At 43.9% G+C, this 23,864-nt stretch overlaps 2 protein-coding genes across 2 annotated transcripts in view; one reads left to right on the top strand and one right to left on the bottom strand.

Annotated features, from left to right (window-relative positions):
• Shc4 (SHC adaptor protein 4) overlaps positions 1-23,864 on the bottom strand; it is a 43,823-nt gene that overhangs the window by 19,417 nt on the left and 542 nt on the right. Inside the window, 3 exon segments of the mRNA XM_070026599.1 lie at positions 6,266-6,385; positions 7,199-7,262; positions 18,719-18,789. Of these exon segments, the coding sequence (XP_069882700.1) occupies positions 6,266-6,385; positions 7,199-7,262; positions 18,719-18,786 (252 nt within the window). The 5' untranslated portion in view covers positions 18,787-18,789.
• Eid1 (EP300 interacting inhibitor of differentiation 1) lies at positions 2,820-4,674 on the top strand. Its single transcript, XM_070026601.1, has one exon. It carries the CDS (start codon positions 2,964-2,966, stop codon positions 3,498-3,500), a length of 537 nt encoding a protein of 178 aa, XP_069882702.1. The 5' UTR covers positions 2,820-2,963; the 3' UTR covers positions 3,501-4,674.

Genomic DNA, 23,864 nt, shown 5'->3' with positions numbered 1-23,864 from the left:
AAGCAAATGATTATCTAATGCTGAAAATGGCATTTTTGATCTGGGTAGTAGTTACACAGACAAGTTCATTTCATGACAATTAAGCTACACACGTTATTTGCATATATTTCTATATTTCTATTTCAGTAAAAACAAAAGCAGTAAGTACAAAGCTCAATGTAATCCTATCAGCAATAGCCCATTAATTAGACACTTTTGGGGGTGAAAGAGAGAAGTACATTTTATAAGAATATACCTAACGGGCTGGGCTGGGAAGGTCACTCAGTGGTAGAGTGCTTGCCTTGCATGCACGAGGCCCTGGGTTCGATTCCTCAACACCACATAAGCAGAAAAAAGCCAGAAGTGGTGCTGTGGCTCAAGTGGTAGAGTGCTATACTTAAGCTGAATTGCTGAGGGACAGCGTCTAGGCCCAGAGTTCAGGCCCCATGACTGGCAAAAAAAAAAAAAAAAAAGAATATACCTAAAGTATAAACTAATAAGAATCATGTAAAGTTTTGGGAAAGATTTACTGAAGGGTATTAAAAAGACCTGATTAAATAGAAAGATATCACAAGATATTAATTTTTTCTAGGCCTAAATTAATCTATAAATTCCACATAATTCTGAGAGAAATGTTACCAATGTCATTAGAAGAACTTTTCAAGATGTTCCCAAAATTAATATGGAAATATAAATCAATAGGGAAGTACAAATTACCGTGCAAGTATAAATTGCTAAAGCAATTGTGTATGTGTATGGGGGTGGGGGATATATGCACCAGTACTGGGGCTTGAACTCAAGAGCCAAGGTGTTGTCTCTAAACTTTTTCACTCAAGCCTAGCACACTACCATATGAGCTATAGTTCCACGTCTGCCTTTTTACTGGTTAACTGGAGATAAAACATCTTACAGATTTTCATGCCTAAGCTGAATATCTCAGCCTCCTGAGAGCCACCTGTGTCCAGTGAGTTAAAGTAATTAAAAAAAAACACAAGTGGACAGGATTATACTTCACTAGATAACAAGACATAACAAAGATATATTCAAATCATTTATAAAATATGGAATAATAAATGCTCAAGAAGAGCTAAGGCAATCTTCAAAAAACAAAGACAAGATTTTCACTGGACATCAATGACTCACTCCTGTATTCCTAGCTACTCAGGAGGCTGAGATCTGAAGAACAAGGTTCAAAGCCAGCCCAGGTAGGAAAGTCTGTGAGACTCTTATCTCCAATTAATCAGAAAAAAAACTGGAAGTGGAGGTATGGCTCAAGAAGTAGAGTGCTAGCCTTGAGCAATAAAGCTAAGGAGCAGTGCCAAGGCCCTGAGTTTATTTTTTTCTGTATCAGCTAGCTAGATATATTACTGAAGTAGAAAAATCCATACTTTTTGAAAAAAATCAATTCTAATATTCAAAGGAAATGCAGAAAAATCTTGTATTTGGCTACATAAAAACAAACTTTAAAACCTTTATATAAGACTTTTAAGACAAACAATAATAGGCAGGGAGAACATATTTGTAAAATGAAAAATTTCCACATAGAGAGTTCATAAGGTTTTCTTACAAATCAGTAAGAAATAGAAATAAACTCCAAGTAGAACCAATTAATTCACAAAACAAATACGAATGCTTGAGAAACCTACTGAAAAATAATCAATCTCCAAGAAAGCTAAAGGTATGGAAAATAAAACAAGATACCACCAAAGTGATTTTTAAAATTATTAAAATTCAACAAAATCCTATGTGCTGAGTGTGTGATAACTGTGCACAGCTATTCTAGATATAGCAATTTGATAGCATGCACTGGAAGAATGAATACCCTACCATCACACCTTTTATTCTAGAGGAACACTGGAACATGGGGAGGATCCATTCTTTACAGTATCAATGCACGCTTAGGTCAACTTCAGTACATTTACACAAACAAAAAACAAACAACAAAGAACAACAAAAGACTGAATCAAAGCTAATTTTTTTCACAGCACTGTGGAGTCTTTTTTTTCCCCCTCCTCATTGAAACATGCAAATCCTTACAAGTATGTTAAGAATCCTTACAAGTATGCGAAGAAAAGGAGATTGGAAGAAAACACATCAAATTGATCATTGTGGGAAGGGAGCTCCTGGGAAAAGCAATGGGACCATATATATATATATATATTATATATATAATATATATGGTATGTTTCCCTCTGGTGAATGACTATACATATATATGTCAATAAACATATTAGAAAGATAGATGAGCAGAAAGGATCATTTATAGATAGATGAGCAGAAAGGATCATTTATAGATAGATGAGCAGAAAGGATCATTTCCTTATATGTGGATCCGTGACATATACTGTCCAGTTTGGAGACGTGGATTCTCCAGTTATTCACGCCTGGAGAGCAGGTCCCTTAAGCCTTGGACCAGAAGCCCCAGTTTCCAGGATGAAGAAAGGAGGGGGGTGGGGCCTGACTTGTTGCTATGGAGACCACGTATTGTCCAGCTTCCAGCATCCCGGGGACGGGGCGGGGCGGGGGGGGGGGGGAACGGAGCAAAGTACCGCGCTTGCCTATTGTGGGCCTCTTCGGTTTGCACAGGTCCAAATGCATCATGATGTAACCCACCACCACCACCACCACCATCATGGAACCGTGCACAGAGACACAGACAGCAAACGCCTCCTTCTCCTTCCCCGCCATGGTGGCGGGGGGCCCAGCGAGGCGTGGGGGGGGGGGGGGGAGGAAGACCCCCGCCCCTTCCCTGTCCCGGATCTGCAGAAGGACGCAGGCGCAGTGCATTACGTCAGCGCGCTCTCCCCCGCTCCCGCGCTGGCGCGCAGGCGCATTGCCGCTCCGCCTATCCGAGGAGGCAGCTCGGCTTAGGCAGCCCCAGGACGTTGCATTTTTTTTTTTCTTTTCCCGGGGTTTTTTTTGGGGGGGTGGAGAGAGACGCCAAGATTTAACCTAAGCTGACACGTTTCCAAAGAGCCGCCAGCATGTCGATCACCATGGCGGAGATGGCAGAGCTGTCGGAGCTGTACGAGGAGTGCAACGACCTGCAGATGGACGTGATGCTGGGCGAGGGCGACCTGCCGCCGCCGCTGGAGGAGGTAGGCCCCATGGAGGAGGAGGCGGGGGCCGCGGCCCAGCCCATGGCGGCGGCGGCGGCCCCGCCACGGGGGAAAGGCGGCCTGGCGGCCGGGCCCGGCGCCGAGCACCCCGGACCCATGGCCGGCCTCGACTTCGAGAGCGAGGACGAGGAGTTCGATGACTGGGAGGAGGAATACGAGTACCCCGAAGGGGATCGGCTGGGCGGCGCGGGCTACCGGGTGTCCGCCGCCCTGGAAGAAGCCAACAAGATGTTTCTGCGAACCTCCCGGGCCCGGGAGGCCGCGCTGGACGGGGGGTTCCAGATGCATTACGAGAAGACCCCCTTCGACCAGCTAGCCTTCATCGAGGAGCTCTTCTCGCTCATGGTGGTCAATCGCCTGACCGAAGAACTCGGTTGCGATGAGATTATCGATAGGGAGTAAAATCACAGGCTGGTGGCAATAAAAGAAAAAAAAAAGGAGGAGGAGGAGGAAACTCCTTAAAGGACAGATCCCCACATTTCCGCCATCGTTTTGGGTTGCCTTCCACAGAGCCCTGTGAAAAGCTGGATCTTCAACATAAAAAAGGAAAAAAATATATATATATAGTTGTTTTTTTGTGTGTGTGTTTTGTTTCCCTGAAGAGAAGACAATAGGACAGTGACTGGACCGTGGTGAAAAAGGAAAAGAAATAGGAAGGAAAGGAAGAAGAAGGGGGCGGGAGGGGGAGGGGAAAGGGCTTAGGACTGTGGAAGACTGGTTTCAAGAATGTACTGGAACACTTGTGGCTCTGACTTTGGTTATTGATCGAGATTTTTTTTTTTTCCCCTTTGCGTTGGGGGAAGACATCTTGTGGACACCATCCACCTTCAAGATGATTTTTTTTCAAGAGGAAACCATGACCAAGACAAACTGCCAATACCAGAGCCCCCTGACACTAGTCATAGAATGAGAAGAACAGAATTACATCCACCAGACACCTTTGAATTATTTGGACTTGAATGCCTATTGTGAAAACTCAGAATTCGTGATCTTAGACAAGGCGTAATTATCGGACTACATTTGCATTGTTAGATTCATTAAATATTCATGCCCCCAAAGGATGAAGAAATTAAATTCATATAGAATGTCATGTGCTATTATTTTAAAATGTGTTTCTAAGGAAATCTGAAATGTTGTTAGTACATGTATCTTGATCATTTATAAAGCGACTGTGATATATAATCAGGAAAATTAACTGTCATGACTCTTTTAAGATTTCAGAAAATCAACCCTTCTTTTTAAAGTTTCAATTTAGACTTAAAATGTGAAAGTACAAAGAAAAGCTATTTCTAGTACCCTTGTATACAAGGTATATCTTTTGTCTTGCTTGCTGTGTTTTGTTTAAGCTGGTGATTGAACTTCATATTGTAAGAACTGTTAGTGAAAATTCTCAAGTAAAAGGAAAATCCCAAAATGGTTTTTTACAAACAATTATAATTATACTATCTGTCTTTGAAGGTCGTAAACCTAGCCAGAAATCCACCTCAGTATCTGAAGTTTCTCTGTCTCCTCCTCTAATTAAGCTTGTTATTCCTTATGCACCAGCATTGGAGATAATAAAATTCCTTGTTCTGTGTGTTTGTTTGGCTGATAGTATTGCATGCATACATATGTTGGCATATTTCTTTTGTCCATTTTTCTAAGTTTAAATAATGTTCATAATGATCCACTTTCAAACACCTGATTTACAAATTAACTTCTGAAAGCTAAAGTTCAGGAAAGTATAGCCTGTAAGGATTTGCCAGCTTAGGAAAACCTTACGTTGCTATGGCTATTGCACTAAGATGCTGGTTCTATGGGAGTAATAATTAAAACAGAAGGCTATGCCAAGCAAAGTGATTATAAAAGCAGAACTCAACATGATCATTTCAAAGATTCAGATACTCTTCCATAATGACAGTAAAGAACAGATTCTATGTAGAAAGACAACTCAGCCTTTTACCCTCTTAACCACCCTTAGAGGAGAAATCCTATAAAGTGCCAGGACTGTGACAAGGATAATTAGAATCATTTGGAACACTAGTTTGGTTGGGTGGGGGAGAGGATGGGGAGTAAACTGTTGGTTATTAATCCTAGAGCCTCTCCCCTAACATCTTCTGTTGCCTTCTGTAGTTGGTAGCTGCAGTCAGATGAATGAATAGGTAGTGATTGTGCAGTGTAAATTGACAGGTACTCTTGAGGGACATGCCAGTAACCAATAAACTGGCCGGTTGCATTTACCTCCAGATAAAGATGGCAAAAAAAAAAAAAAAAAAAAGAAGCCCAGAGAAAAAGCTCGTAATGTCTACAAACTAAGCCCAGAGAGGTAAGTGACAAAACCCATCATTTTACCCTCCCTGTGGCCCCAAAGCTTCTGGCATGACCAGTGCCAAACCTATGAGACCTTGATCTACAGTAAAACCTTCATTATCAAGAACCTTAAACCAGTAAATATTAGAAAAATCATACCCTCACACAGGAATAACCTGATGGAAGGATTTTTTTTTTTAATTCAAAGCAATGCCAATGTAGCTTAACATTTGGGAAAACTTTTTTTTTTTTTTTTTTTGTCGGTCATGGGGCTTGAACTCTGGGCCTGGGCACTGTCCCTCAGCTCTTCAGCTCAAGGCGAGCGCTCTACCACTTGAGCTACAGCGCCACTTCCGGTTTTCTGGTGGTTTATTGGAGATAGGAGTCTCACGGTCTCTCCTGCCCGGGCTGGCTTTGAACCACGATCCTCAGATCTCAGCCTCCTGAGTAGCTAGGATTACAGGCGTGAGCCACCAGCGCCCGGCTGGGAAAACTTTTTGACCTGAAGAATTAGAAGAAAATGTTTTCTGCTTAAATTTCAGTATGCTATAGTATCAGCCCCAGAACTCATACTACTCTTCCTCTGCCCCTTCATCCACACCCCAGTCCAATGATCAAAGCAAGTACATCACATATCAGGTGGTGTTTAGTATGTTCTCTGAGCAGCAAGTATTTGTACAGTTCGGTGTTCAATGGGTAACAAGTTGGCAAGTTGGTAATACTAGTATTCTAATTATGGTTATGCATCCGTGTTGGGCAGATTTTTTTCCTCTGGTTTATTAAACTGGAAGCATACTCTTACACATCTCTTTATTAGCCCTAGACTTCCAGAAAAAAAATGGATGTGTTAAAGTATAAAATGACCTTGGCTCTCTTACCTGTTGACTGTCTAGATTCACCAGCGTGAGGCTACACGTGGAGATAGTCAATTGTATGTTCATTCCCGAAAACTGAAGATGACTTTTGCCAAGAACTGTTGATAGCAACTTAACGGGGGCCTTTAAAAATAACAAAAACCACACTATAAATTAAAGATGTTAGAGACTTAACCACTACAGTAATGTTTTCAGAACTTTAAAAAATGCTTTAAAACCTCTACTCTTCCTCTGATGAGAAGGAATGAGGTTTTGGTTTTTTTTTTAACTAAACACTTTTACAAAGTAAAATTCAGAGTCATTTAAGAAGTGAAATTTGAGGCCTCAGAACTTTTCTCCTACTTCTCTATTCCCCAAGAGTGAGGCCTGTTTTATATCAACAAATTCCTGAGAGTTTAGACCAGTTGAACTTTTCAATGCAAATCTTACAAAAGGAAACACAACCCACCAGGGACTAGGGCTTTTGCTTAGTGAACCAGTTCTGCACAAGGCCCTGGGCTTGATACACCCCAGCACTGCAGTCGGGGGGGGGGGGGAGAGAAGGGAAGGAAAAACCAAGAGAAGATTGGGGTGGAGAGGGGAAGGAAAAGGAAGAAAAGGGGAGCTGCTTTATTGAGGCCATCCCTTTTTGCTTTTTGCTGGTATTGGAGCTTGTGCACGTATTCAGAGCCTGCAGGTTGTCCCTTAGGATATTTGCTCAAGGCTCACACTCTTTAACACCTGAGTCACACCTCCACATTCAGCTCTTTGCTGATTTATTGGAAATAGAGTTCCAGATTTGTCTGCACAGGCTGGCTTCAAGCCAAGATCCTCAGATCTCAGCCTCTCGTGTAGCCAGAATGACAGGAATGAGCTGCCAGCACCTGGCCTTTAACACGTATTTTGATACGCTCTTTGCCATAGTTGGAGGAACATAAAACAAGACAACCCATATACCTTTCGCTTTTTAATGGCTCCATTTGCTCCAGGGACAGCTTCACACAGGCGACTTATTGCTTCCCTACAAGAGAAACCAGAGAGACTTAGCATACTCCCTAGGTGCTGTGACTATTCCATAAATGTTAGAAATGATCATGATCAAATTTTACCTAGACATGGAGAGACCAACATAAATGAACTCCCCTCCAGCCCCACTCTGCTTAATCCTTCTGCAGTTAAAACCCAGGAAGGCCAGGCACTGGTGGCTCATGCCTATGCCTATAATCCTAGCTACTCAGGAGGCTGAGATCTGAGGATTACAGTTCAAAGCCAGCCAGGACAGGAAACTCCATGAGACTCCTCTCCAATTAACCACCAGGAAACCAGAAGTGGCGCTGTAGCTCAAGTGGTAGAGTGCTTGCTTTGAGCTGAAGAGCTGAGGGACAGTGCCCAGGCCCAAAGTTCAAGCCCCATGCCAGACCAAGAAAAAAAAAAAAAGAAACAGGAAGATCTAGCAACACCCTAATACTCAAAAAAGCTGTTTCACAGCCAAGGGGCCTACCATTCACTTCATCAATTTCCTTCCCACTTGGATGTTCAGATTTGGCCTTGTGGGTTGTTGGTTGTTGTTATCTTTTTTTTTTTTTTTTTTCCAATCAAAAAGGAAGTGGTGGCCAGGCACTGGTGGCTCATGCTTGTAATCCTAGGATGCTGAGATCACGGTTCAAAACCAGCTCAGGCAGGGAAGTCCCTGTGAGAATCTTACCTCCAATTAACAACCAGAAAACCGGAAGTGGTGCTGTGGCTCAAAGTGGTAGAGCACTACCCATGAGCAAAAATCTCTCAGGGACCAGTGCCTAGACCCTGAGTTCAAGCCCCATGACCAGAAAAGGGAAAAAAAAAGGGGGGGGGGTGGTAGATCTTTGTTTCTGGAGAATACATTCCAATTATAACTTTAACAAAATCTTTATTGTGGTATTTTGAATTTAAACACACACACACACACACACACACACACACACACACACACACACACACACACACACACACACACACACACACACACACACACACACACACACACACACACACACACACACACACACACACACACACACCATAGTTTTTGAGCACCAAAGAAGATCACAAACAAATGTCAGTAAAGGATGTTGGAGACTAGAGAGAGGTTCAAGGTAGTCTCAAATGGAACCTTATTGACCCAGTTACTGCTACAAGCCATCGACCGTTTATGTAATTTCGCAGAAGAAAAGGAAATCAATACCAAATTTCCTCCTTTGCTTTATTTTTCGGCCCTTACTATATATTGCACTTCCTGAGAGAAAAGCACCACTAAACTAAGTAGATGCCCCTTAATGGAAGTGGTGAACAAGCAAGCAGATGCCCTCCTCTCCGGAAGTGTAGTTATTAACTAAAAGCTTTTGTCTCTGCATGTATGAAAATAGAACGGTGAGGCCTGTTGACATGGTTTTAAGAAGAAAGGAGTGGAGTCAGGGGAGTCAGGGAGGTGTGGTTGATCTTTGTCTACATGTGCAGAAATGTTACAATTCAAGTCCCTCGTACAACAACTAAGTATGCTAACAGAAAGGAAAGAAAGAAACTAGGCATAATGTTTCATGCTTGTGGTACTAGTTATGGGGTGGAGTAGGCAGGAAGATTGTAGTTTGAGGCTAACCAGAGCCAAAAATAAATAAAAGTATGAAATCTTATCTAAAGAATAAAGCAACCAAGTTTAGGGGGTTGGGCTCAAATAGTAGAGTGCTTGCCTAGCAAATATATGGCTCTGAGTTCAAACCTCAGCACCACCAAAAAGAGGGGGGGAAAAGAAAAGGGGGAAATAAATCCACTGTTTGGGGCTAGGAATGTGGCTTAGTGGTACAGTGCTTGTCTCCCATGCATGAAGCCCTGGGTTTGATTCCACAGTACCACAAACACAGAAAAAGCCAGAAATGGCGCTGTGGCTCAAGTGGTAGAGTGCTAGGCTTGAGCAAAAGCAGCTCAGGGACAGTGCCAAGGCCCTGAGTTCAAGCCCCAGGATTGGCAAAAAAAAAAAAAAAAAAAAAATCCACTGTTGGGAAAGATGGCAATCTAGATCCATTGCTAGGGACCTAGATTACTATTTACATAATTCAAGGGGCGGAAAAGCAGAACATGGATTGATAAAGACACATTAGTAGCAGCTATGTGCAAATGATTGTTATAAAGTGCTATAGAAAGTGTTAATAAAGCCAGGTGCGGTGGCTTATGCCTGGAATCCTAGCATTTAAGATTGCACAAGCAAAGAGATTATCGGTTCCTGGACTACATAGCAAGAATTTGTAAAAAGGAAGGAAAAGAGGATAGAAAGAAGGGAAAAGTAAAAGGGAAAGAGGAAGGAAGGAAGGAAGCAAGGAAGGAAGGAAGGAAGAAAGGGAGGGAGGGAGGGAGAGAGAGAAAACCCTCCCTTCTCCCTTTCCCTCTCTCCCTCCCTCCCTCCCTCCCTCCCTCGCTTGCTTCCTTCCTTCCTTCCTTCCTTCCTTCCTTCCTTCCTTCCTTCCTTCCTTCCTTCCCTCTCTTTCTCCAAAATAATCCTCATCTCTCTCCCCAAACAGACCTATCTGTACAAAATTCTACAGTAAAGAGTCCACTTTCTACCCTCACCTCCTTTTCCCCAGAAAACATTCTAGAAGCATCACTGAAAAATAACTTCTCAGGTTTTTGCTTTCTTTGTTGGTCACAGTGTGAAGGAATCTGAAATCCCAGCCACAGAAGGCAGACCTATGCTTGCATTTTGTTACTTTTCTTCACAAAGATCTTTTTCTTACCCAGAGACTGGGACCAAGAAATTAACTCTTAACATTTTCAAGAACAAATAGTACTTTCAGAGCTTTGCTAGAATTTCAACCACACCCTCCAGTCTCGGGCATGGACTTCACAAATCCTGAAGAAATAAAAAGCAAATAAAAGTTGAGCACCCCTCCCACCCCCTCCCCCTCACACCCCACCCCCCAAGTAGTGATTTCTCCCAGGGCCAAGAGGTCCCCAGGCCATTCTGCAGCCGCCATCAGCCTGCATTTCTGTGGCTGTCAGACTATGAGATTCTCTCCAGCTAGAACACTGTATTAGCAAATAAACTCTCTTAGAGGAGCAGACCTCTTGGAGTTTAAATGGCTGAAGACTTCTACCATGGGAGCCTATGAGAGACAGAGACAGAGCTAGAGAGACAGAGGGAGACCGAGAGAGAGGAGAAGTAGGGAAAGGAGGAGGAAGGGAGAGGGAAGAAGTGGTCACTTTGTTTATTGTCTAACCACAAGAGGGGAGAGGAGATGTGGGTTGATGGAAGAGAAGAAGGCAGTTGAAGATTTTTTTTTCTTTTAAGACCATAAACCCTGCATATACCATAAGACCACAAAAAAAAAGATGTTTTGTCTTTCTTAAAGTCCAAACTAATCATCTGAACAAAGCATCTTTCTTTACTAACCTTAGGCTACTACAGAGCTTAAGTTTTGGGGTGTGTGCGTGTGTGTGTGTGTACAGAGCTTAAGTTTTGGTGTGTGTGTGTGTGTGTGTGTGTGTGTGTGTGTGTGTGTGTGTGTGTGTGTGTGTGTAAAACAAGAAAAACAATTTCAGCTCCTCTGGGAAGCAATGTTGCCTAACACTCCTCCCTCCAAAAAAAAAATTTGGAAGGCAATATCATGAAATAGAATATCTAATGAGAGGAGGGGCCATGACTTTGTTTTGTTTTGTTTCCTGGTGAAATGCAGTTGTTCAGTAAACAGCAAAGGCAGCAAATGGGTAATATAAAATTAAAGGACATTCACATCCTCTACCCCGCCCCCCCCACACACACACACAGAGTAAAAGAAAGGTTTCAGTTTTGTCCAAACAAACTGAAATGAAAGGAAGGAAGGGCAGGGAGAATCAATCACAGCAAGAGCTTTTCCAAAATAAAAGAAATACTCTCAAAAAGGTGGGCGGGGGCAAAAATACAAAACTAGAGGCAAAACTAGTTGGCCTCTATTCCCCCAAGGGACAGTCCCTGGCAAAGTGGAGCTGGGAATGTGGCTCAGTGGTAGAGTGCTTGCCTAGCATGCATGAAGCCCTGGGTTCGATTCCTCAGTACGACATACACAGAAAAGGCCAGAAGTGGCATTGTGGCTCAAGTGGTAGAGTGCTAGCCTTGAGCAAAAGAAACTCAAGGACAGTGCCCAGACCCTGAGTTCAAGCCCAAGACTGGCCAGAAACAAAAAACAAACAAACAAAAAAGCAGTTAACAATGCCTGTCTAAGGGATCAGTTGTCATCTGCATGTCTCAAATTACCTTGATATTATGAATGAAGACACGCGTGAGTAACGTTTATAAACTCTTTTGTTTTGTTTTGTTTTTTGTTTTTTGGGTCCAGTTGTGGGGCCTGAACTTTGGGCCTGGGCGCTGTCCCTCAGTTCTTCAGCTCAAGGCTAGTGCTCTACCACTTGAGCCACAGCGCCACTTCCGGCTCTTTTCTTTTTGCTTATGTGGTGCTGAGGAATTGAACCCAGGGCCTCAAGCATGCAAGGCAAGCGCTCTACAACTGAGCCACCTTCCCAGCCCCTATCAACTCTTTTAATACTACACTGGAGGTATTATTTTGTCCTGATTGTTCTACATAGACCCAGTAGCATCTTTTATTTTATTTAAAAAAAAAATCTTGCCCTTCAGGGCATCAAGGCTCCGTGAGCTTTGTGTTCAATTTTGCTCAGCTTGGTGAAATTAAAGACAGCCAAAGGTTGCAAAAGTCCTGGGACAGGATACTTTGGAACCTGAGCCTGTCTCGTTGTTGATAAGTAGACAATGAACACAGTCAGGGCACACAGACCGGTTAAAAATGGAAAGCTGTTTAAATTCTCTCTGTGCCGTTATCAACAGGCATCACCCAGCACCCAAGGAGGGTATGCACTTGGCTCTCAGAATATAGCCTTTCATTTTAGAAACAGGCCTTTCAAGTCCCAGGGTGGTTGAATTAAAAAAAACCTTTCAGGGCCGCCCACAGCACGTACCCACTACTGATTCTCTCTCATCACTCCATCCGCTGGGATTAGACTTCAAATCTGATTTCTAAAATACATTTGCAACTTGACCCAGCTCAGCAGCCTTAGTTCATGGGTTGTTCTGTCTATTCTACATCTGTCCTTTTGCTCCAATTGAACTAAATGGAAGCAAAGGACTGTCCTAACCCAAGCACCTCATCTCCTTCCCATCAAGGGCCCATGTCCTGTTAAGCGCTGCGCTGGTTTCCTGTAAGAGACACACGCATTTCATTGCTCAAACATCCACACCCACAAAGGGATGACTTTATAGTCTTTATGAAGAGTCAAGCCTTGGGGCTGGGCAGGTGGCTCAGTGGTAGAGTGCTTGCCCTGCATGCATGAGGCCCTGGGTTCAATTCCTCAGCACCACATAAGCAGAAAAAGCTGGAAGTGGCGCTGTGGCTCAAGTGGTAGAGCGCTAGCCTTGAGCTCAAGAGCTGAGGGACAGCGCCCAGGCCCAGAGTTCAGGCCCCATGACCAGCAGGAAAAAAAAAAAAAAAGAGTCAAGCCTTGTGAATATGACAATGAAGAAATCGTGGTGGGTTTTATACAAAATACAATGGAATTTGTCAATCTCAAAGACAGTTTTCCTTTACTTTAGGGATAAGCTAAGCTTCATTTAAAACAACATATTCAAAATACTATAGAGGCTGGTCTTTTGAAGTTAAGGAACACACAGGTTTGCAAACTGACTACTTAAAAGTCATCAGTCTGCCAGGTGCTTAGTGACTCATGCCTATAATCCTGGCTACTCAGGAGGCTAAGATCTGAGGATCACGGTTCCAAGCCAGCCCTGGCAGGAAAGCCCGGGAGACTCTTATCTCCAATAAACTTTTCAGGAAAAGCCAGAAGTGGTGCTGTGGCTTTAGTGGTAGAGTGCTAGCCTTGAGCAAAAGAAGCTTAGGGACAGTGCCCAGGACTGAATTCAAGGCCCAGGACTGTCAATAAATAAATAAATAAATAAAACCAGTCAGTCAGTCAGTCATAGGTTCTGATTAAGGATGTTAACAGCTTAGTAGTAGAGTACTTGCTTAGCATGTGTGAGATCTTTGGTCTCTTCCCAAGTACTAGTTTAAAAAAAAAAATCAGGAAGATCAGCCAACTTAATCAGCCACTTCATTCTAAGTGATATGTTCCTACTTCCAGAAATTAAGCCTAACTTCAAAGAAGAAAGACTTGGCACTATTTGATATAATTTAAGATAGTTTACCATAATATGGAAAGAGACAGCAACCCTGTTGTGTTGTGGTTTTTGTTGTTGTTGTTTGTGCCAGTACTGGTGTTCGAACTCAAGGCCTGGGCACTGTCCCGGAGCTTTTTCATTTAAGTCTGGCACGCTACCACTCTGCTCCACTTGCAGCTTTTTGCTGATTAATTGGAGCTGAGAGTTTCGCAGACTTTCCTGCCCAAGCTGACTTTGAACGGTGATCCTCAGATCTCAGCCTCCTGAGCAGTCAGGATTACAGGCATGAGGCATCATGCCCAACATTTAAAAAAAAAAAAAACTAGTTCTTTTAAAGGTCATTTGGTATATATGTATTACACATGACAGGCTTTATGTAGAAAGATCACTCTTTACATGTGTGTTCACATTTGAAAGGTGTTAACTAGCATACCAGCAAAATCTCCTGTGGTTAGACAACTTCATTCAGTTTGTATGCTCACCGAGCATGCAACACCCCCACTTTAAGTAAGTGATGGCCATACTTTGAAGTCCTTAATAATCACTGGGAACTGGCTGGTTCGAGTGCCAATTTCTAGGGCTCATCCTAGGGACTTGGATTCTGCAAATCTGAACGGGGGTAGGGAACCTGCAGTCTAACCAATCCCACTGGTGATTCTCAAGTCATTCCTGGACTACCGATTAAATCTCTTGGACTCAATGCACAGGGGGACGTAGCATCCTGTTTTCCAGCATGGGACAGATGGCTTTGTTGGTGGATGCTAGGGAATTAGGTCACCTGTTTCTAGAGGCTAAGATAGGGGAGTTGACTTTGCCCATTTGAAGGGGGGGGGGAATCTGTTTCAACTTCTCACTCTATATTCCGGGAGAGATATTGGGTATTGTCCTCTCTTCTCCCTCCCAGTCACCTCAGTAAAATGGTTTTACCAGAGAGCACTGGTGGCCCTGCCCTTCCCATCACACAGCGGGTGACAATGGCCGTGGCTTCTCTCTTTCATCTGCAGCCTGGAGGCCTAGAGGCTGAGGCATCTGCCCCAGGAAAGACATTCATGCTCGGGATGGTGGCTCTCAGCCTTGATTGCGATACTGGAGGGCTAACATGTACAGATGGCCAAATATCATCTCCAGAGAGCCTGATTGAAGTGGTGCAGGATAGAACTTAAGGACTGGAAGTAATGCAACTTCTCTTAACTACTTCCAACCTAGGATAGTTGAGACTTACACTACTCCAACAGTCCACAAACTTCGGGGAAAAAAAGGCCAAGGAGCAAATCTGGAAGGCTTTTTAGACCACATGGGCTTAGCCACAACTCTTGCTACTCCATGTAGTTAAAAAAGCAGCTGTAGGCCGTTGGTGGGGTTGTAAAGTAGTACAACCACTCTGGACAGCCGTCTGGATGTTCCTTTAAAAACCAAGCATAAGGATTGGGAAGGTGGCTCAGTTGTAGAGTGCTTGCCTTGCCTGCATGAGGCCCTGGGCTCCATTCCTCAGCACCACATAAGCAGAAAAAGTGGGAAGTGGCACTGTGGCTCAAGTAGTAGAGCGCTAGCCTTGAGCTGAAGAGCTGAGGGACAGCGCCCAGGCCCAGAGTTCAAGCTCCACAACCAACAACAACAACAACAAAAAGACATGGATCTCTTACTAATCAATATAAGAATTATGGAAGTCCTTTTATACGCTAAATTATCATTTCATGTTGTTTTTTAGTCTCTCCTACCAGCATTCAGTGGAGGGAGAGAAAAAGAAAAAAAAAGGAAAATTATTTTTCTTTAAATAGCAACTAACTTTCATTAAGTTATACCAGGAGCATGATATAGTACAAAGTGCTTGGCGGACACAGCAATAAACGAAAGTGCAAAATTATAGTAAATGTAAAAAGAAACAGAAGTCAAGGGGTTTCATTTATCCATAATGCTATTCCTCATGATAAAAGAAAAAGAAAAAGACTGCCCGAGTGGATTACAGGGAGAGAGGCAGAGTTCAAACTCTAGCTGTCTCTTACAATCTCGATGACCTTGAACACACTGTAAAATCTCTGTGAGTCTCAATTCCTTCATTGTATGAAGTAGCCATGAGAGTAGTGCTTTGAATAATGCTGAGTAAATGCTAGCCACTGTACTGCTTCATCTGTATAAGAGCTGGATCTTAGCTGCTTTGTTTGACGTCCAACACCGAAGTCTTCAATGTGACTTATCTGGGATGGTGCAAACAATGTATAATATAATAGGCTGAATTATGTCTATTGTGCCGATAGTAGTAGACAATGCAGTTTCTATAAAGGCAGAATTCAGAGCTGATTTTTTTTATATAAACTATGGCACCTAGCAAAGTACTTTAGCTGACTGGAGGTCTCACAGATAAACATCTTTTCTAGAAATGATCTTCCTCTAAAGAAGTCGTTGCTCGGGCATTTGTCCCAGCTCCGGATGCAGCAGATATCCAGTGAATGGGATTCCAAAGCCAGGTTTCCAACTCAGAAGGGCTACCCCAGCTCCATCTGTGCCCATGGGATCCTGAAGCCTTTCCTGTAAGCTGGTCACTAGTCTGCCTCTCCCCCTCCTCCTAGCTCTATTTCCCTTATTCCCTCACAGGGAAGTCTTCATCTACCTGAGACTTGCTGGTGACCTGTGCCACAGTTATGCCTCTTATTTGTGCATTTGCACTTAACTAGATACCATCTCCTTTCTTTTTTTGTCAGCCATGGGGCTTGAACTCTGGGCCTTGGCGCTGTCCCTCAGCTCTTTAGCTCAAGGTGAGCGCTCTACCACTTGAGCCACAGCGCCACTTCCAGTTTTCTAGTGGTTTATTGGAGATAAGAGTCTCATGGACTTTCCTGTCTGAGCTGGCTTTGAACCGTGATTCTCGGATCTTAGCCTCCTGAGTAGCTAGGATTACAGGTGTGAACCACCAGCACTTGGTAAGCTCTACTATTTTTAGCCACAGCACCACTTCTGGTTTTTTGGTGGTTAATTGGAGATACAAATCTCAGATCTCAGCCTCCTGAGTAGCTAGGATTATAGGCATGAGCCACCAGCACCTGGCTTGTTTGTTTACATGCTTTCAATCTATTATCACAGAGAGCAGTGAAAAGAACTATTTTTCAGAGAACATCTCTACAGTGGCACTTGAGCTAGGCCAAAAAGGCTTTGTTTATAAACATCATTGGGAAATATACATCTAGAGAAGAAATGTCAGTCTCACAGCTCCAACTCAATCATGTAACATTAAAATGAGCAAGGCTATATAGTTACTGTACTTTCTTGCCATTTCTTATTTTTCCTACAGAAAATACCAACAAGAAATAGAACAAGGGGCTGGGAAGGTGGCTCAGTGGTAGAGTGCTTGCCTTGTATGCATGAGGCTCTGGGTTCGATTCCTCAGCACCACATAAGCAGAAAAAGCCAGAAGTGGTGCTGTGGCTCAAGTGGTAGAGTGCTAGCCTTGAGTTGAATTGCTGAGGGACAGTGCCCAGGCCCAGAATTCAGCCCCCAAGACCAACCAAAAAGAAAGAAAGAAAGAAAGAAAGAAAGGAAGGAAGGAAGGAAGGAAGGAAGGAAAGAAGGAAGGAAGGAAGGAAGGAAGGAAGGAAGGAAGGAAGGAAGGAAGGAAGGAAGGAAGAAAGAAAGAAAGAAAGGAAGGAAGGAAGGAAGGAAGGAAGGAGAGAAGGAAGGAAGGAAGGAGAAAGGAAGAAAGAGAGAGAGAGAACAAATCTGCCCTGCAGGTAATAGACCTACACTGCTTGCTGGCATTTCCTTTGGCCTCAAGCTAAGGTCTCCTTTAATCAAATGTCTTTTCAAGGTGAGATTGGTTTTTACTGAATTTTTGGTCCTATGTTGTTACTGTATCATTAGTTTCTTTCTCTACTTAGGATGTAGAAGAATTATTCAGGCATTAGTCTGTAATCCTAGCTCCTCAGAAGGCTAAGCTCTGAGGATCAAGGTTCAAAGCCAGCCTGAGCAGGAAAGGGCATAAGATTCTTATCTCCAATTCACTGCCAAAAAGCCAGAAGTGAAGCTATGGTTCAATGACAGAGCTATGAGGTCAAGCCCCACTCCCCCATCAATAAAAGATACAGAAGAATTACAACTCTAGCTTCTCTGACATTCTACCTTTCTTAAAAATAAAAACCTCCAGAAGCTTTCTAGAGGTTTTCTGTTGCGAAATAAAGGGTTAAGAAGACTGAGATTGGAGGCTCATGGTTCAAAGCCAGCCCTGCCAGAAAAGTCAGTGAGATTCTCATCTCCAGTTAATCAGCAAAAAAATCCAGAAGTGGAGCTGTGGCTCAAGTGGTAAAATACTAACCTTCAGGCAATAAAGCTCAGGAACAGTGCCCAGACCCTGAGATCAAGCCCCAGGATGGGCACAAAAAACATAAACTGGTGGTTCAACTGGTCATTTTCATACGTGTGTACTAGCATTGGGGGTTTAAGCTCAGGGCCTGGATGCTGTCCCTTTGTTCCCTTTGTTAGTTTGCTCAAGGCTGCCACTCTACTACTTAAGTCACACCCGTACTTCTGGCCTTTTGTTGGTTACAGGAGTCTTAAAAGTTTGCCTGCCTGGCCTGGTTTAAAACTATGATGCTGAGATCTCAGCCTCTTGAGTAGCTAGCATTACAGGTGTGAGCCACCCAGCATGTTAGGGCTTCTTTGCAACTATCAGTGACAGGTCTGGGGCTCTCTAATGTCCTCTTTGCAGGCATAAATACTTTGGCACCGGGGAAACCAGTTATTCTGTAGAAACGTCTTCTTTGTCCGCATCTGGAACACAGACGCTTTGACACAGTTGGAAAACTTTCACACAGATGAGATAAAATCACTCACTCAAAGTCAGTGGAGGTTTATTCTACCTTCCAACCATGTGGATAAAAATCCATAATGAAGGGGCTGGGAAGGTGGCTCAGTGGTAGAGCTTGCCTTGCATGCCTAAGGCCCTGGGTTTGATTCCTCAGCACCACCTAAGCAAAAAGAAAAAAGCTGGAAGTGGTGCTGTGGCTCAAGTGGTAGAGTGCTAGCCTTGAGCTGAAGAGCTGAGGGACAACACCCAGGCCCAGAGTTCAGGCCCCACGACCAGACCAAAAAAAAAACAACAACAACAAAAATCCATAATGAAGTGAGGGAGGGGCATTGTCCAAGAAATGTACTCATTACCTGATTTATGTAACTGTAATCCCTCTGTACTTTACCTTCATAATAATAATAATAATAACAATAGAAGCAGGAAAGCAAATCAATCAAACAAAACTATTATGATTTTACAGTCCTTAATGTCATTGTAGTTTGGGGTGTCTTACCTTGTAACTTGGGTTCTCATTCCAAAATCCAGTGACCTCATTGATTGAAGTACTTCAATGCAGCCCATGTACTAGAATAAAAGAGAAGAACAAGTAATGCCATAATCCAGGCATCCATGACTCATACTTAAGAGACTGAGATATGAGGATCATGGTTCAAAGCCAACCCCGAGCAGAGCAGTTCATGAAGCTCTCATTTCTAGCAAGAAGTGGGGCTGCAGATTAAGTGGTAGAGTACTAGCCTTTAATGAGAAATCTAAGGGACAGATCTATCCTTAGTACTGGCACCAAAACACAAAACAAACAAGCAAAAAGCCATAAAGTTTTCTCTTCGCTACCGACTGACCTATTCGGAAGCAACTTGAAATTATCTCCTGGTGTATCAAGTTACATTTCCACACTCCTAACTTACACAGATATTTCCAACCACTGATGGACACAGGCCTCAGGCCTCAGTTCAGTTATAAAACATCAGCAATGAGGCTGGGAAGGTGGCTCAGTGGTAGAGTGCTTGCCTCACATGCATGAGGCCCTGGGTTCGATTCCTCAGCACCACAGAAGCAGAAAAATCTGGAGGTGGTGCTGTGGCTCAAGGGGTAGAGTACTAACCTTGAGCTGAAGAGCTGAGGCCCAGATTTCAGGCCCCACAACCAACCAAAAACAAAAAACAAAAACAAAACATCAGCTAAATCTAAACTAAAATATCAGGAATACAAGTAACAAAGACTATCATGGTTTCATGGTTTGGAGAGTGAATTCTGGAGTCAGATGAGACCAATAATAGAAGAATGGTCAGTCTTCTAAATAAACAGAACACAGAATTTAGTAATATTCAGAAAGATCATATCTTTTTTTTTTTTTTTTTTTGATCCGGTCGTGAGGCCTGAACTTTGGGCCTGGGCGCTGTCCCTCAGCTCTTCAGCTCAAGGCTAGCGCTCTACCACTTGAGCCACAGCGCCACTTCCGGCTTTTTCTGCTTATGTGGTGCTGAGGAATTGAACCCAGGGCCTCGTGCGTGCAAGGCAAGCACTCTACCACTGAGCCACCTTCCCAGCCCAGCCGTAGTAATTTTTTTATATATAACAAAAGATCCTATCTTTTGCAAGAGCATTGAAATGTTATGGCCGTTTAAGAAAGGAAAACTGCTAGTTACCATTGGCGATGTTTAGCTTAAACATAGAACACTGGAAAAGGAACTGGGGACCTCTGGGAAAGAAGAGGACATTTAAAAGTGACAGCCATGAGAAGCCATAGTGCGCGGCCTGAACGGATGTGAGTTTTAGGATCCTTCACTGTAATGCTGGGTTAACAGTGAGGAGGAGCCAGGTGCTGGAGGCTCACGCCTGTAATCCTAGCTACTCAGGAGGCTGAGATCTGAGGATCACAGTTCAAAGCCAGCCCAGGCAGGAAAGTCCGTGAGACTCTTATCTCCAATCAACCACCAGAAAACCAAAAGTGGCGCTGTAGCTCAAGTGGTAGAGCGCTCACCTTGAGCTGAAAAGCTGATGGACAGCCCCCAGGCCCAGAGTTCAAGCCCCACAACCAACAGTAAAAACAAAGAAAAAACAGTGAGGGGGGGGGAGAGGGAGTCAGGATGCTCCTCCCTTCCCTCCCTCCCAAAAGAAAATGATTACAGCTCACATTGAGAGGAGATGGTGGCAAGAGGGGGGAAGGGATAGATTCAAGTGACATCAGGGAAACAGAGGTTGTGGGTTTGGGCAGCTCATTTGCTACAGAGAATAAGAGAGCAGGATGAGTCAGGAATGATTCAGACATTTCCAGCCAGGACAGCAGAGGGAAGGAAGAGTAATGCCATTCATAGAAACAAGAGCATGAGGGAGAGAGCAAGCTACAAATCAGTTTGGGAGCAGTTGACTGTAAGACACTGGTAAGGGCAGCCAGGAAATGACAGGCTGGTGATTCTGGATTCTAGATGATGAGATGAAGTCTAGAGAGGCAGCTGGAGTGTTCAGTATAGCTTCGGCCAGGTGAGGCTGGGGGAAGAAATCCTCTTAGTAGAGCCTCCATGGACTAGGGAGAGTGTTTGTGGATTGCCTTGGAAATGCGATGCGTGCCAAGTGGTCTGATGGAAAGTGATCTCTCTGTCCGCCCCTTGGAAGCGATACGCTTCCTATTTAGCTTTTTGGAAGCTGTCCAGCCTCCTTCTGCTTGAAAACAGCAAAAGTATAATGGAAGAAATGGCAAGACTTGGGAGGGGGGGTGGCTAGGGGTGTCCCCCAGAGAGTACTTAACAGAATTTCAGCATGGATTTTGTAGATTTAATACTTTAAAAACCAGCCCAGGGCACACGTATTATCTCAATCCTATTGCTGGGGAGATTTTTTTTCTTTTCATTCAAACCCTGGTGAATCCCATTTCTCTTTGGGGGTCTTTCATAAGAACACAAGAAACATTTTGGATATTTTGTTCTGCCCTCATCACACTTAACTTCCCAAGATTTGAGTCATTCAGGGAAGTAAGATGGGTAGAGAGCTGTATCCTAAGAAGCAAACGTGTGCATCAGGAAAGAAAGCTAGATCTAGGGGTGCATTAGAGAAACAAAAATTCAGAATTGTGGTGGAAGAAGATTCTGAGGACCGGAGTGCCACACAGGGGCTAATGGATTTGTCTGTGTCGGCATCATTAGCTGCTCTGACTTTTCCTGCCCTTCACCAGGCTCTTCTGTTCCTGACTCTGGGTCCCCATCTCCTAGAAAGAACTGAGATTCATACCTCCCCACATACACACAGAGTTTGGGACACCCTGATGGGGCACAGGAGGGCACAGTAGGAAGTCACTGAGGTCAGACTAGGTGATACTCACTTACCTGCTTTGAAAAGGTGACCAAGTACTCCACTCCACTACAGTGATCATTTCTAGTTTATAATGAAGCCAGGTGCAGGTGGCTCACGCCTGTAATCCTAGCTACTCAGGAGGCTGAGATCTGAGGATCACAGCTCAAAGCCAGCCCGGGCAGGAAAGTCCGTGAGATTCTTATCTCCAATGAACCACTAGAAAACCAGAAGTGGTGCTGTGGATCAAGCGGTAGAGTGCTCACCTTGAGCTGAAGAGTGCAGGGAGAGCGCCCAAGCCCAGAGTTCAAGCTCCATGACCGACAAAAAGTAAATAAAGTGTATAATGGATCCTATACCTCCACAGCTTAGAGCCCCAAAAACCTATCATCCAGTCAAAAACCTTACTATAAACATCTGTACCTTATGCTCTACGGTCAACACTTACTTCTTCCATGTTGTTCTCTCTCTGTGTACTCTATTGCCATATCGACCTCCTTCCTTCTCCTCAAGTCCACTCAACAATTAGCAGAGCAATGACTATTACCAGGTTCCTAGTACCTGGGACTGTGCCTAGCACCTAGGATAGCACCCTAGTACTTGGGAGTCCTCTATAAACACTGGCTGAAGGAATGAATTAAGCAAAGTAAGCATGTGGTAAGTACCATAGGGTGCGCTCTCGCTCTCTCTCTCTCTCTCTCTCTCTCTCTCTCTCTCTCTCTCTTTCTCTCTCTCTCTATTTGTGTGTGTGTGTGTGTGTGTGTGTGTGTGTGTGTGCACGCACAGGTCCTGAAGCTTGAACTCGGCCCAGAACACTGTCCCTGAGCTTTTTTTTTGCTCAAGCCTGGCATTCTTTCACTTGAGTCCTAGCACTACTTCTTTTGGTGGTTAATTACCGATAAGAATCTCACAGACTTTCCTGCCGAGTCTGGCTTTAAACCTTGATCTTCAGCTCTCAGCCTCCTCTGTAGCTTGGATTACAAGTGTCAGCCCTCTGCCCCTAGCTTTTGCCATGACTGATTTGTGGAACAGAGTTGGTCTTCTCACTGAGTCACAGAATCCTTTTTAACTTAGAAATCATTTCTGGGAGGAAGCAAGGAAGGTGTAGGGCAGAAAAAGAATCTCTTTCCCCCTCCCAAACCTAATATACCAGCCATACCACTCCTAGGCATCTATCCTGAGCATCATGAACCAGGATATGACAAGGACACCTGTATACCCATGTTCATTGCTGTACTATTCACAATAGCCAAGGTATTAACACAACTCAGATGCCCCACAATAGATGAATGGATCCAAAACATGTGCTACCTATATACAATGGAATTTTACACAGCCATTAGAAAGGATAAAATAACGTCATTTGCAGGGAAATGATGGAACTAGAACAAATCATGTTGAGCGAGATAAGCCAAGATCAGAAAGACAAACAGCGCATGTTCTCCCTGAGAGGTGGAAATTAGATTTAAAATGTAACTGGATATGACAAAGTATACAGGATTCTAGACACCCATATACAGTGAGACCCAAGGAAGACAGTCTTAGGAGAAAAGCACCAAGTTGTAATACCCAAGCACCTCTTCGTATGAATATAAAATAGTATACATACTGAAACAAACTCCAAAAATAAGGAAACAAAGGACTTTTTTTTTTTTTTTTTTTTTTTTTTGTCGGTCGTGGGGCTTGAACTCTGGGCCTGGGAGCTGTCCCTCAGCTCTTCAGCTCAAGGCGAGCGCTCTACCACTTGAGCTACAGTGCCACTTCCGGTTTTCTGGTGGTTTATTGGAGATAGGAGTCTCACGGTCTCTCCTGCCCGGGCTGGCTTTGAACCGTGATCCTCAGATCTCAGCCTCCTGAGTAGCTAGGATTACAGGCGTGAGCCACCAGCGCCCGGCTCAAAGGACCTTTTCTTAATCTGCTTTTTTGTTTTCAGATGACTTCTTATTCCTTACCCTGTATGTAGCGTATACACGTGCACATCTGAGGGAGGCAGGGGAGGGCACAGAATCAGTGGAAAATGTGTGCAAATGTGCAGCAGCAGAGCTCAATGGCAACGCTAGACATTGATGAAAGTGAACCATGCAATTTGTGGGCAGAGATGGGAGGGAGGTAATGGACGGAGTGAGGGAACAGAGGACACTAAGCAAAAGGTAAGAAATGTACTTATTGCCTGACATATGTAAAGGCATCCCCACTGTATATCACCTCTCAGAAAACAATCAAACTAGGCTGGGAAGGTGGCGCAGTGGTAGAGTGCTTGCCTCACATGCATGAGGCCCTGGGTTCGATTCCTCAGCACCACATACACAAAAAAAGCCAGAAGTGGGCACTGTGGCTCAAGTGGTAGAGCGCTA

The sequence above is a fragment of the Dipodomys merriami genome, unplaced genomic scaffold (assembly GCF_024711535.1).
Source record: "Dipodomys merriami isolate MVZ:Mamm:240054 unplaced genomic scaffold, mDipMer1.0.p SCAF_185, whole genome shotgun sequence".
NCBI classification, from domain to species: Eukaryota; Metazoa; Chordata; class Mammalia; order Rodentia; family Heteromyidae; genus Dipodomys; species Dipodomys merriami.
Note: the sequence above shows the minus strand (reverse complement) of the source record. Positions and strands in the feature narration are given on the sequence as shown.